Source organism: Lithobates pipiens, unplaced genomic scaffold (genome assembly GCF_037356315.1).
Source record: "Lithobates pipiens isolate NorthernLeopardFrog02 unplaced genomic scaffold, aLitPip1_a1.2 Scaffold_16, whole genome shotgun sequence".
In the NCBI taxonomy this organism is placed as follows: domain Eukaryota; kingdom Metazoa; phylum Chordata; class Amphibia; order Anura; family Ranidae; genus Lithobates; species Lithobates pipiens.
The window spans coordinates 203,699,888-203,713,815 of record NW_027507748.1 but is presented as its reverse complement, the minus strand read 5'-3'; the positions used below and the strand labels follow the sequence as shown (position 1 = coordinate 203,713,815).

Sequence of the window (13,928 nt, the reverse complement as noted above, 5' to 3'; positions counted from 1 at the left end):
CCATAATGGTAAGAATAATTAAAGCAATAAAAATGTAATACTACATTGCAATGTACAGTGTAAAATTAACTGATGGCAATCCATCCATGGCCAGTCCTCAAGGATTCCAGTATGGTATTGGATCATATCACACCGGCGAGCTCACCCAGACCGTCCTTCCCTTTCCAAGGCTGTGCTCTGCTCTCAGCTGGGTGTGTCTTGTCATCAGACCACCATTTGTGAGTGGCACAAAGAGAACATTGACAGCTCAAGGTTGCAGCTCTCTCTACCAGTGGCATAGCATGGGTTGTCAGCGCCTGGGGCAAGGCAAGTAATTTACGCCCCCCTAACCCATGGACTTTTAGCTCTGGTCTGGTCACATGATCCCCCGTGTCAGTCATTAGTGGCTGCAGGGGAGAGGAGAGAGCGCTTGGCAATGGATGGTAAAGCCTGGAGCGGTGACATTATGCAAATCTTTACCAGCCACTGTTGTAGAATGCTTGGGCCTGCCCTCTCCACCCTACTGGTAAAGGAGGCCATCCATCAAAGTGATAAGCCAATAACAACCTTTGGAGCCTTACCACTTCCTCTGGCTAGTCTAGATCTGTATATGATAGGTTTTGGGGGCTCAGGTCTCCTGAATGTTCCCCCAGGTAGGTAACAGGAATGCAACACCTATAGGGCCTTTTTTATGGCCTGAGATAGTTTGGACGGCTTAAAGGGCAAGTTCACCTTTTCACAAAAAATTCAAAGCTGAACTAACTCAAAGTATCCTGGCCACCCCTCTGGATCTCACTGTTCATAGTGCCCATGAGACCCCAGGCTTCTGGTGTAGAGGGCAGTGGTCTTTACACAGTACATGACCCTGGAGGAGGAAGGGGGGAGAGGACAGAGGAAAGGGGTGTAGAGAGGATATGGGTAGGGAAAAGAAGACAAAGGGAGGGGGGGAGAGAACATAGTGAGGGAATGGGGAGAAAGGACGGGGGGAGAGCGGGGGGGCAGAGAAGGGAGAGAGAGAGAGGACAGAGGGAAGGGGGAGAGGAGAGAGAGGGGGGGACAGGATAGAGAGAGGGGGGAGAAGAGAGCGGACAGAGGGAGGGCGAGAGGATAGAGAGAAGATGGGAGAGGACAAAGGGGAAGGAAAGAGAGGGGGAGGGAGTGAGAGAGGGCAGAGAGAATGGGGGGGACAAAGAGAGGGAGGGAAGGGAGAGAGGAAGGAGGGGTAGAGGAGAGTGTGGACAGATGGAGGGGAGGGGGAGGGTATAGATAGAGGGAGGGGGAGAGAAGAGAGTGAGGGAGGGGGGAGAAGAGAGTGAGGGAGGGGGGAGAAGAGAGAGGAGGGGGGGAGATAAGAGAGGGAGGAGAGAGTGGACAGGGGGAGGGAGGGGGAGAGGAGAGAGTGGACAGGGGGAGGGAGGGGGAGAGGAGAGAGTGGACAGGGGGAGGGAGGCAGAAAGGACAGAGGGGAAGAAAACGGGAAGGGAGGAGAAAATACATAGGGGGAATGATAAAGAGAGGAAGGGGGAGAGAGAGGAGGGGGGAAGGAGGAGAGAAGAGAAAGTGAGGGGTGATGGAAATGGGGGGGAAGGGGGGGATAGGAGGGTTAGAGGGCACAGGGAGGGGGGATAGAGGGGAGGGTAGGTAGGAGAAGAGGGGGAGGGGCTGATGTGATAATTAGGATAGGTGGGCAGTGTTGTACTGTAGGATCGTAGACAGTGGAAGACTGTCCATTAGGGGCTCATGGGTGCCGCCCTCCCCATCTATGTGCCCGGCCCCCTGATCCACATACAGGGCGCTGAAAGAATGGATTACCATGATTAGAGCTGGAGGCTCTAATAGGCTTCAAAAAAAGGTGATCTTGGGGTGCAGAGCATTGTGCTCCAAGCCCACCCAGTTGTCCTCCCGGGCAATCAGGAAGCAGGCCATGGGACCCGTCACTCGATTGGCCGAATGAAGATGAGATCCGATCGGCCGACAGGAGGAGGAGGGAGGAGACACTGGGGAACGGGGGAAGAGAAGCTCGCTATATGGGGTAAGTGCGGGCCCTGACTGACTAACCTGACTAACGGGGGCGGTGCCGCTCCTGAACTTGGGGGGGCCCACTGTGCCATCTGCGACCTGACAGGGGGCTGGCGGGGGGTGGATTGTTTGCCAGCCCCCCCCAAGAAAACACCAGCCACCACTGATTGCAGATAAAAATCAGGGTGTTCTGAGCTCCTCCTCCTGCCATCCAGACACATGTGCTCTCACCTACACTTCAAGTGGGACTTATATACCATGCTTTCACCCCCAGCCCCACAATAAGTGCTCCTCCTTCGTAGACATGCTGGAGATTGTAGTCCCATAGTCCCGCCCAGCCTCCACCTCTATCACACACAGCCCTCTACTCACTGTGCGTGTACTTCTTCCAGGGCTCCCGAGTCCCGCTATCGCTGCCCGCAGGTCCTGCTGTCTGCATCAGCAGTATGATGTGATGTGTCGGGCAGAGAAGAAAACTCTGCCTGACACGAGGCTTTGACCGAGATGAGGCTGCAGGGGAGCAATTCAGGAACCATGGTGCCTTGTATCAGTGTCCGTCCAGCGCGGAAGGGTGGGGGGCGGATCTTTAGAGCTTTCATCTGCTGGACGGACACAGATGCAGGGCATGGTTCCTGTAATTATTCCCCGCTGCAGCGATTCCCCCTCACTGCTCAGTGCAGGCAGGCAGCGCTGCTAGTAGTGTCCCGACTCCCGCAGCTGTGGCATCAGACCCAGGGGCAGCACGGGTCCACCAGCTGCCCAAGTTACGGCAGTGCTCCCCTTTCTTCAGTAGGCAAATTGTGCGGTCGCGAGGCCCCTGTGAGCGCGAGGCCTTAAGCGATCGCCTAATTTGCCTAATTAAAGAGCCGCCTCTGCACTGCAGTCTACCAACCGACATGAAGAAGAAGATCTTCTCCCTCTTCTGTTTCCGAGTGCCAAAGATCTGATGATAACCATTATATATATATATATATATATATACTCATATAGTTAAGCCTCCAACCATCATGTCTCCATTTTGTGAGCAGGAGGCACAATGGCCCGACAATAAATAACGGCAGGATATGTGTCCCTCAGTGAACTTCAAAGGAGATATTTACAGTAAGCACAAAAATGATATTTTCTGTATCATCGATTGAGAAACATAATGTAGGTATTTAGAAATTCTTAAACTGTCAGGATATTCAAAAGAAGTCCAACTGCAGAGTGTGCAATGGCTCCCGCTGCTGTCTTAGCCAATGGAGGAGCAAGAGACACAGGTGAGCTGAAGCTCTCGTGCACATCGTTGGATCACAATGGGACTCAGGAAGGTATTGGGGGGACTACTGCACACAGAAGGCTTTTTACCTTTATGCATTCTAAAAAACCTTGAGCATTTACAACCACTTTAATGGAACAAACTGAGGTTAGAAGCTTATTGGCTACCATGTACAGCTGGACCAGATTTTGCACTCTTCAGTTTTAGTAAATCAACCCCAGAAGGTCCAGATAAAAGACCAGCCAGTCAATAGTATGAAGCTGAACACTCCTCATGCTTGACTTCAGGGAAAGGGAGGTCTATGATAAGGAAACCTGATTAAACAGAAAACTTCTGAAAAGACAAATGTGAGAGCCCAATCAGCATACTTGTAATTGGATAAATGGGAAAGAGCCTAACCTGGAAAAAATTAAGGGAACTAACCTTGAATCCTCCTGAAGGAGAGGATATACCGTAACCTAAACTGGTTTACAAGAATACCAGTACCAAAAGGATAATTAGGACACCTTTCAAGCAACAACCATAGATGTTTCTGGTGCGCTGCCAGCTTGCTACACTGCATCCCTGCCTAGCCCCTACCAACTACTGTATATGATTCTAGGAATCATCCACCCTACCACTGTATGAAGAATAATCTTTCACTGAGCGAGGAGTAGGAATTCTAGTACTAGTACTAGGAATGTATGTTTGATTGATAATAGAAGAGAGCAAGAAATCTAAGGAGACTTCCTCAGAAGTCTGCAGCTTGGCTACAGAAAGTAGACCTATCCCCCAGTGATTAGGTCCCACAAAGGCAGGGCTTGACTGGGACAAAAATTTGGCCCTGGACTTCATCCACACCAGCCCTCTTTAATTTTGCAAACCAGCACAAAAACAGTATATAAAACTATACACAATTGTGCAAAAAAAACATAAGTAACATAACATACATCTCCTCTGTATTTTTCTCATCTTTCTCACATCACAGCGTGAAGTTGAGGGCGAGCAGCACAGCCATTACTTTGTCACTGAAATCGGCCCACTGAGCCATCGGCCCAACGGGAAACTCCCTGTAGTCCCGATGGCCAGTACATGCCTGCAGACTTACACTATCCCCTATAGAGGGAATCTGTATTAAGATACTAGTCCTGCTGCTGACCATTCAGGGAAGCATAGGACCCTCCAGTGATGGATACTTCGTTCCAACAAAGAGAATCATATCTTTTTAATGAGGGGACAATACGTTGAGGGAATCCTAAAGAAAAAACTCTAGGAAAGGTAGATTTATCCTAATTGACAAACTTAAAGGAGAAGTCCAGCCTGAGATTTTTAGGCTGGGCTTCTCCTCTGTGTTACAGGAGGGCAATTTTATTGCCCTCCTGTGACCCGCTTTCAGCGGAGAGCGAAAACAGGTCACAGCACGTCATCCCGACTTTCAAGCCTGGATCCACCACCTGCCTTGATTAATGGCAGTCTGGAGCGATCCGAGTGGGATGAAATCCCCTGTCCTGGGTCCAGGTTTGGGGATCCACCAGCATACTGACTGGTCGAGTGTGTGCTGGGTTATTTGTAGACACCTGTCCATGGTTCTGGGTTTCACTATCCCAAGGAGTCCAGGCTGGCAAGGGAGAAGCCTAGGGATGACACCTTTTCTTCCAGCCAAACCCGAACACTTTTGCAGCACATGGCAATACATTTTTTTTTTTTTGCTGTAGACACCATAGGATTATAAAAGACCTGGGATACATTTGGGTGCCCCAAGGAAAGTAGTATTGTAGCACACAGAGCGTGCCTTGGCACACAGTGGGTGTGGCCAAATTTCTCTTGCTGACAATATCACCCCACCCTTCAGTTAAACCTGCACCCAAACAGTTGCCCGGATGGCAACAGATTTGTGTATGACTATCTCAGCTACTTGGGGAGCCACAGCCTGGTCTAAATAATGTGTCTGGGTTTAAGGTAGACTGAAACCCAGACACATGATTCAAAACCCAAATTGTCCCGGTGAATCCTGGACAGGTGGCAACCCTAGAGAAGCCAGAGACCCAAGCCTGAGGGTCAGAGCAACAAGTGGCTGTTATCTATATGGAGTGACAAGGGAACGTTCTGTGGGAAACAGACAAAGGCCTGAAGTGGAAGGCCTGATCCGCATGACTGTATGTACAGTATATTATTGTGAAGTTGAAACCCCTGCGTGGAAATTCTGGATGGACTGTTCATTTCTTTTGTTTAATAAAAGTGCGCCAAAAAGTCCTTAAATGGCACAACTGGTGTGGACTCCACTCACTGGTAAGCGATATACTTGAGCTAAACAACCCCCAAGTTTACAAGTGGTGCTCAGATGCGGGCATAACTGAAGATCCTTGCATAAACCAGTGAGCTATCGCCAGAAACTGCCTGTGCTCTACAGCAGGTGGTGTACCTGGAAGGGAGAGGGCCCTTAAAGAGACAGTGCTCCTCTTGTTGCTCTGTGCAGTGGAGTGACTGCGAATAAGGAAAGTCCACCTGTGTTTGAATCTGTAGTAGATTAGTGCAAGCAGCACCTGGCAGGAGTGGCAAGTCAACCTTCAGTACAAGGAGAGATTGGCTGGATGTCCATAACTGGAAGAGGGGTGTTATTGCCCCTGGCAACGCTGCTGCAGTTAAAACAGTAGCTATTGTGAAATATGTGAATGTGTCATAGCATGAGACAGGATCCAGCAGAGAGCAGTCCATGCTATATGAAAGGAGAGAGGCTAACCAAAAACTGGGACCGACAGTGGTTACCCATGGCGACACAGAGGAAGCCAATCGGGCTGTCTGTGTACCATGGGATATGTCTAACAAGGATTGTGGCAAGTGGCTTCAGGAGGAGCCAATACAGCATGTTGGAGAGAGCCAGCAAAGTTCTGCTGGGAGAGTGTGGTCTTGGGAGATAGCTGCTGTAGTCTCATCCCATGGCCACCAGGGGGAGTTGGCCAGTAAAAGTGCATCAGAGGACTGGTTCATAATACGCAGTACTCAAATGAAGATGGTGACCCCTACTACTAGACATGTGCGATTAGTTTAGTACGAATCAAAAATTCATACGAATTTCCGTAAAATTCGTACATTCAGGAGGATCCGAAATACGAATTGCTATGCTTCCGAATTTTGTACGAAATAGGAAATTTTGTTTACGAATTTGGATCCAAATTCCTAACGAACATTCGTAATTGTTACAAAAAGTTAACAAACCTAAAAGTAAAAAACCCAGGAAGTCAGCACAGCACAGGAATGGTAGGAGTCCCTCATAATGGGCACAGTGGGTGTACAGACCCGAGAACTCAGCACAGGCATGGTGGGAGCCTCTCATAATGGGCACAGCGGGTGTACAGACCCGGGAACTCAGCACAGGGATGGTGGGAACCCCTTATAATGGACACAGTGGGTGTACAGACCCGGGAACTCAGCACAGGGATGGTGGGAGCCCCTCATAATGGGCACAGTGGGTGTACAGACCAGGGAACTCAGCAGGGATGGTGGGAGCCCCACATAAGGGGCACAACGGGTGTACACTCAGACCCGGGAACTCAGCAAAGAGATGGTGGAAACCCCTTATAATTGGCTCAATGGGACCTGGGAACTCAGCACATGGATGGTGGGACCCCCTCATAATGGGCACAGTGGATGTACAGACCTGGGGAACTGAGCACAGGGATGGTGGGAGCCCCTCATAATGGGCACAGAGGGTGTACACTCAGACCCGGGAACTCAGCACAGGGATGGTGGGAACCCCGCATAATGGACACAGTGGGTGTACAGACCCGGGAACTCAGCAGGGATGGTGGGAGCCCCTCATAAGGGGCACAACGGGTGTACACTCAGACCCGGGAACTCAGCAAAGAGATGGTGGAAACCCCTTATAATGGGCACAATGGGTTTACAGACCTGGGAACTCAGCACAGGGATGGTGGGACCCCCTCATAATGGGCACAATGGATGTACAGACCTGGGGAACTCAGCACAGGGATAGTGGGAACCCCTCAATGGGCACAGTGGGTGTACACTCAGACCCCGGAACTCAGCACAGGAATGGTGGGAACCCCTTAATGGGCACAGCGGGTATACACTCAGACCTGGGAACTCAGCACAGGGATGGTGGGAACCCCTCATAATGGGCACAGTGGGTGTACAGACACGGGAACTCAGCCCAGGGATGGTGGGAACCCCTCATAATGGGAACAGCGGGTGCAGAGACCTGGGAACTCAGCACAGGGATAGTGAGAACCCCTCATAATGGGCACAGCAGGTGTACAGACCTGGGAACTCAGCACAGGGATGGTGGAAACCCCTCATAATGGACACAGTGGGTGTACAGACCTGGGAACTCATCACAGAAATGGTGGGAACCCCTCATAATGATAAATTCATCATAAGAAACATTTGTAATTGTTATGAAAAGTTAACAAAACTAAAAGTGAAAAAGTTAAACCCAGGAAGTCAGCACAGCGATGATGGGAGCCCCTCATAATGATAAATTCATCATAACGAACATTCGTAATTGTTCCGAAAAGAATAACGAACGAAGAAAATTTAAATTTCGTACGAATCCAAATTTAATTTCGGACATGAATTATGCATTAATTCTAATATGAAATGGAGCAGAACGAAATGAAACAAATTTATTGACGGCACACATGTCTACCCACTACTGCCGTGGGCAGGGCAGGCATCACAAATTTTGGGGCCCCTTACACAGTTTTAGGCCCCAGGGCCCGATCCCCAACATTCTCCAGAAATTGGGGGGGGGGTTATCATCAGCTGTTAAGCGGTGGGGGGGGGGGTTTCCGGCGAAAATGTGCGCTCTCTTTATGTTTCCGTCACCTCTCTTCAGCTGATAAGGGGGGGGGGGGAGTGCGACGGCCGGGCGCTAGTTAGTTAATGAAAAGTTTGCTGTTGTGTTAATGAAATGTGCAGAATCAGGCTCACTTCTGCATAGAAGCTTATAACCTCAGCTTGTTCAATTAAGCTTTGGTAATAAAACTAGGAAGCTCATTGGTTTCTATGCAGAAGTGAGCCTGATTTTGCACTTTCTAGCTTTAGTAAATAAACCCCATTGTGTACTTAAAAGTGGGGTATGCCTGTATTGCAACCTGCTGTATTAAAACTCGTATTACCACAATCTGACATGATTTACAATGACTTCTGTAATGAGTCTGCAACCAGGCCTGTGGCAACCAAGCCCGTCTGTTCTTTTGTGTCTCCTTGGGCGGATGAATCTGTGCTGAGGAGTACAATGGATTGGGATAGTTGGGGGTAAAAATCTTATTTCCATGATAGGTAAGGCTTTTATGCGCAAAAATAAGGTAGACAATATGTCTGCTGTGCCAGCAGGAGGAACTGCAAAACAGCTTGTACCAGAGGGCGCGGTGGCTGCTGCAGGGGTTAACCCTGGTGAGCAGGATGAACCAAATAAGGGTGAGCGCAGTTTTGAAAATTGAAAAAAAAAAATAAATAAATACATTTTCCTTTTCTTTCTTCATTTTCAAAAACAAATGAGAGCTGCAAAATACTCACCATGACTCTTAGCAAACCTTGGGGTGTCTTCTTTCCTAAATGGGGTCATTTTGGGGGGAAGGGTTGTGCTATCTGGACATTTGAGGGCCTCCATAACTGTGAATGGTGAAATCACCATTTTACACTCTTAAAAAACCTGAAGGCAGTGATTGGTTTTTCTGGGGCCTGTACGCGGCTAGGCTCCCAAAAAGTCTCACACATGTGGTATCCTCGTACTCAGGAGACAACAATAACGGGTGTCACACCTAAATCCACACTTGCTACAGACACAACATCTTCTTTGAGGTGATCGTTAGGGGTACCAGGGAGGACATATGGAAAATGCCTCCCATGCAGCCAACTCACTGCATTTACATTGAGAAGTTGGGCCACAGCACCATTTGGAAACGGAAGGGCTGTGATGATCTCTTCCTGGAATTTAAGGAAGGATCCAGTTCATCCTGAAGCTTTGTATAGCACTTAAGCATTCAGCAGAGCCAATTGCAATAAGTATACAGATATTTTTGTACCAGCGTCTGGCCTTACAAGCAATTAAGTACAGTGCCATCAACTGGTCGTCGAGGTCCACCCCTACCACCCATATTAAGATTATATTCGTGGACACAGAGGGGTTTCTCCACAACACCAGTCGCCATTTGAATTTGGACCGTTGTGTCTGCGTGAAGGGAGGACAGAACAAAAACATTCTTATTATTCCCTTCACAGCGAGAAAATTATTAAATTTCAAGCAGGCTCTCTCCCCTAGCCTAAAATGGGAATCTACAAGTCGCTGGGGTAAGCCCCAGCAATTAGATTGCACAGTGCCACATGCGCCAATTCCATGATCAAACAACTGACAAAAAGGTGGCACTCTTGTGTAATAATTGCCCACGTACAAGTGGTACCCCTTTCCGAATAAGGGTGGCACAATCTTACCAGTGTAGTCTGGGCAGTTCTCAGGTTCTACAAAACTATCTCTTCCCTCGTAAACCATAAAACTATATGTATATCCTGTTGCCCTGTCACAGAGCTTATACATCTTGACCCCGTATGTAGCACGATTTCTGGGAAGATACTGTTTGAATGACAAGCGGCCAGAAAAGGTAATCAGGGACTCATCAATGCAGACAACTTGAGCGGGGGTAAACAAGGCTGCAAACTGTTGGTTGAAGTGGTTTGCGAGAGGCTGAATTTTGTGGAGCCGATCATATTCAGGGTCACTCAGAGGACGACAGAGTTCATTGTCATTGAAGTGCATGAACCGCAAGATCTGCTCGTATCGTGCCCTGGTCATGGAGGCAGAGAACACGGGCATATGGTGAATTGGGTCAGTGGACCAATATGACTGCAACTCACTTATTTAAACTATGCCCATGAGGAGGGATAGGCCCAGGGAGGTCTTAAATTCGGAAACTGTAATAGGTTTCCAATCTCTGGCAAGGGTCAACTGGGGATTAGCGGCGATGAATTGACCAGCATACAAATTGCTTTGGTCCACAATAGATCTATAGAGATCTTTCGTGAAAAACAGCAGCGTTCGCAGAGTCAGGCCTGATCCCTGTGAACGCTAACAGTTTAGTGTTTTAAAAGTGACAGTGATCGATTGATACTGCAATTGGGTGGGCTGGGCTGGGTGGAGGGGCTAAACACAGATGCCAGCAGGTATCGGAGGTGATCCCGCTAACACAGCGTCACCCGTAACACTAATACGGTGATCCCTGGTGAAGGGGTGATCAAGGGGTTAAACCCTTGTCAGGGGGGTACCCCTAACAAGGGGCTAAAGCTACCTGGGCCTACCACTAACTGCCCTAACACTGATTAGTGTCACAAATGACACCAGTACAGAGAACAGAACCCAATGGGTCCTTAGAACAGTGACACATCCCTTATCAGACTACTGATTTCAAAGCTCAGTGGTTGTAAACCCTCATGCTTTTTCACCTTAATGGATAGGCATCTTCTGTCCCTGACAGGCCCCCCAGTGCCCCCCCCCCCCCACTTTACCCACCTGAGTCATGTATTCCCTCCGCCGGAGACACGCTCTCCTCTCTGCCCGGGTTCTCCGCTGTTGATTGGATAGATTGATAGCAGCATAGCCATTGGCTCCCACAGCTGTAAATCAAATCCAACAACGCGGGAGAGCACTTCTCCTAGGGGGTTATACAATGCGGGGAGGAGCTACCAGCACCGCCGGGGGACCCCAGATGTCGAGGATAGGGGCCACTCTGTGCAAAACGAACTGCACAGTGTAGGTAAGTATGACATGTTTGTTATTTAAAAAAAAAAATAACAAACCTTTACCATCACTATCTTAGGCTGGGTTCACACTATCTTCGCATGCGGTTCACAGCAGGGATCAGGTGTGTCCCCGTTTAGACCACTTTCCCACTGAGGCGCTTTTCATGCGCTTTCACGCTAAAAACATTGCCTAAAAATCTCACGAAAACGTATTTCCATTAAAATTAATGAACGCTTTCACACTGGGGCAGTGCGCTGGCAGGGCTGTGAAAAACTCCCCTTTCCATTGAAATTAATGGGAAGCTCTTAAAAAGCGCCTGAAAAGCTCTTCAAAAGCGCTCAGTGTTTTTACTGGCAGTAAAGCGCCTCAGTGTGAAAGTGGCCTTACTGTTTCAGGTCCAATTTCAGCCTGAATTTTGGCCTGAATTCGGACCTGAAATGCACCAAATTCGCACCAGAGCCGCAGCAGAGATATGTGAACCGGCTTCATAGAGAGTTGGTCAAAGTCTCCTACTATTGCGTCCAGTTCTCAATAGACTGAACTCAGCCTTAACCAAAAAAACAAGACCTGAAAGTACGCTACTCTGTTGTAATTAGTCATGAAGTTCAGGCTTGTTATTCGGGATCCAAGCAAATTTAATTTTCAGATTCACTCAGGACAATTAAAAAAAAATGCACTGCATGGTCCTCAATCTGTGGCGGAGGATATTTTTGCGAACAGTGTAAAATTTCACCTTTTGTTCATCCTAATTAACCTGTAATGCGCTTACACATGATCGGATTTCTCGTCGGAAAAGGATATGATGGCTTTTCCAACGGTATTACTCTCAAGTTTGCCTTGCATAAACATGGTCACGCAAAAGTTCACTGAAATTATGACCATCAAGAACGCGGTGCAACGACGAGCCGAGAAAATGAAGTTCAATGCTTCCGAGCATGCGTAGGAATTTTGCACGTCGGAATTGCCACAGACGATCGCATTTTCGGATAGGAACATTTCCCAACCGAAAAATTGAGAGCATGCTAATAACCATCAATGCATAGAATATGCAGGTAATAACCATCAATGCATAGAATATAATGCTGTACACTCTTCTATTCCTAGTTCAAATACAATACTTACAATATACATAAATGGAAATGTTCTTTGCTGTATTCTTCAGTACCAGACACACCCACCTTTCCCAAACACTACAAAAAAACAGCGCCGTCCTTCATCTAAACATTCTAACATGGACATCTTCATAGTAGTTGTGCAGAAATGCTTCTATTTATTCATCTTAAGCCCCATACACACATCAGATTTTCTGCTGATTTTTTCCTTCAGATTTAACAAAACCATGTAGTGCAATGGCCTGCCTGATTGCATAAAAAATTGAAACTCCTGAGGTTTAACCTCATATTATATGGTTTTGGTAAATCTGAAGGAAAAACTCAGCAGAAAATATGATAGTGTGTAAGGGGCTTTATTTTCTCCGAACACCTTGCCCTTGCACACTGTCTCTCACAAAGCACGCATTCTACAATAACAGACCTGAAATTCCTCCACCAATGACAATGACATCATAAGCGTCCCTCATTGTTCTGCTTTTCTCTTCCCAGGACTCCTGGTTAGTATGCAAGAGTGTCTTTTCCAGACTGAGACTGTCAGAGGTGAGAGATGTCCCCTTTTTGTTCTCGCACAGCCCGCAGTTGCTTACAATAGAAGGAGCTGAGTGCTATAGGATTGGCTGCTGGAGGAGTGGGTGTACCGAGATCCTGTAATTGGAATCTGGCCTATTTACATAGTGTGGAGTATATTTAATCTCCTATAAGCAACATTTCTTTTCTTCTTTAAATGCTTAGTTTGCTGAAAGTAACCAGTTAAATATTTCATAATATTTTATCCAATGAGCCCTCCTGGAAATCCTTGTAAATTATTAACGTTTATATTTTTCTACTTTCTTATGTTTTTTTGTATTACACAACACATTGCTGTTTAACTTTATTCTCGCAAAAGAATGTTAAAGTGGTTGTAAACTGTTACACCACTTTTACCTATAGGTAGTTTACTGAACGTTGGAATTGAGGTGAAGAGAAGAAGGCAAATGTTATAGCCCCTTTTGTCATGGTCTCCTTAAGTAACACTTGTATGGTAAATACATTTTACTCAATAACTATAATAATACCGACTAAGCTTTACCCTTACAATTATTCAAGCATTTAATCAGAGGCCTTTACAGACATCCCAACCTGCAAAAACAAATTTCAGGGAGGTGACGCTTTGTGCTGACCCCCCCCCCCCCCAATTAAATGCAGCCTTACCAGTGCCAAATAAATGCAGCCTTACCAGCAGTGGTGTCGCTAGGGGATGGCTTTTGGGGCTATAGCCCAAAATCTGAGGCCCATGGCCCAGAGTCTCTGCAGGGGTCCCCAAGGGGAGGGGAGGCTCTCTGGGGACCATGATGTAAGTGGGGGGCTCTCTGGGGACCATGATTCAAGGGGGAGGCTCTCTGGGGACCCTGATGCAAGGGGGAGGCTCTCTGGGGACCCTGATGCAAGGGGGAGGCTCTCTGGGGACCCTAATGTAAGGGAGGCTCTCTGGGACCCCTGATGTAAGTGGGGGCTCTCTGGGGACCCTGGGGGCCCTGATGCAAGGGGGAGGCTCTATGCGGACTCTGATGTAAGGAGGAGGCTCTCTGGGGACCCTGATGTAAGGGTCCCCAGAGAGATTAAAAAGCCTTGCTGGAGGTAAAATGTTAGTTTTGCATGTGTGCGCTGTAATATTTTTGTTCTGTTGTATGGTCTTATGGCAGCACCATCTTTATTCATTTTTTTAGGGTGTGCACCCCAAATATTTTTTGGTCTATTGTATGGATTCTGACCAAATCCTGTTGGGTGGAGCACCCTACTCCCTCAGTAAGTACCTCTCATTAGTGACTACCTGTGTCATGTTGGA

At 47.8% G+C, this 13,928-nt stretch overlaps 1 protein-coding gene across 1 annotated transcript in view; it reads right to left on the bottom strand.

Moving 5' to 3' along the window:
• LOC143982306 (amine oxidase [flavin-containing] B-like) overlaps positions 1-12,714 on the bottom strand; it is a 77,467-nt gene extending 64,753 nt beyond the window's left edge. The window contains exon 1 of the mRNA XM_077480915.1: positions 12,525-12,714. Coding sequence (XP_077337041.1) covers positions 12,525-12,570 — 46 coding nt within the window. The 5' untranslated portion in view covers positions 12,571-12,714. The remainder of the gene's footprint in view (positions 1-12,524) is intronic.
• Between the last annotated feature and the right edge of the window lie 1,214 nt (positions 12,715-13,928).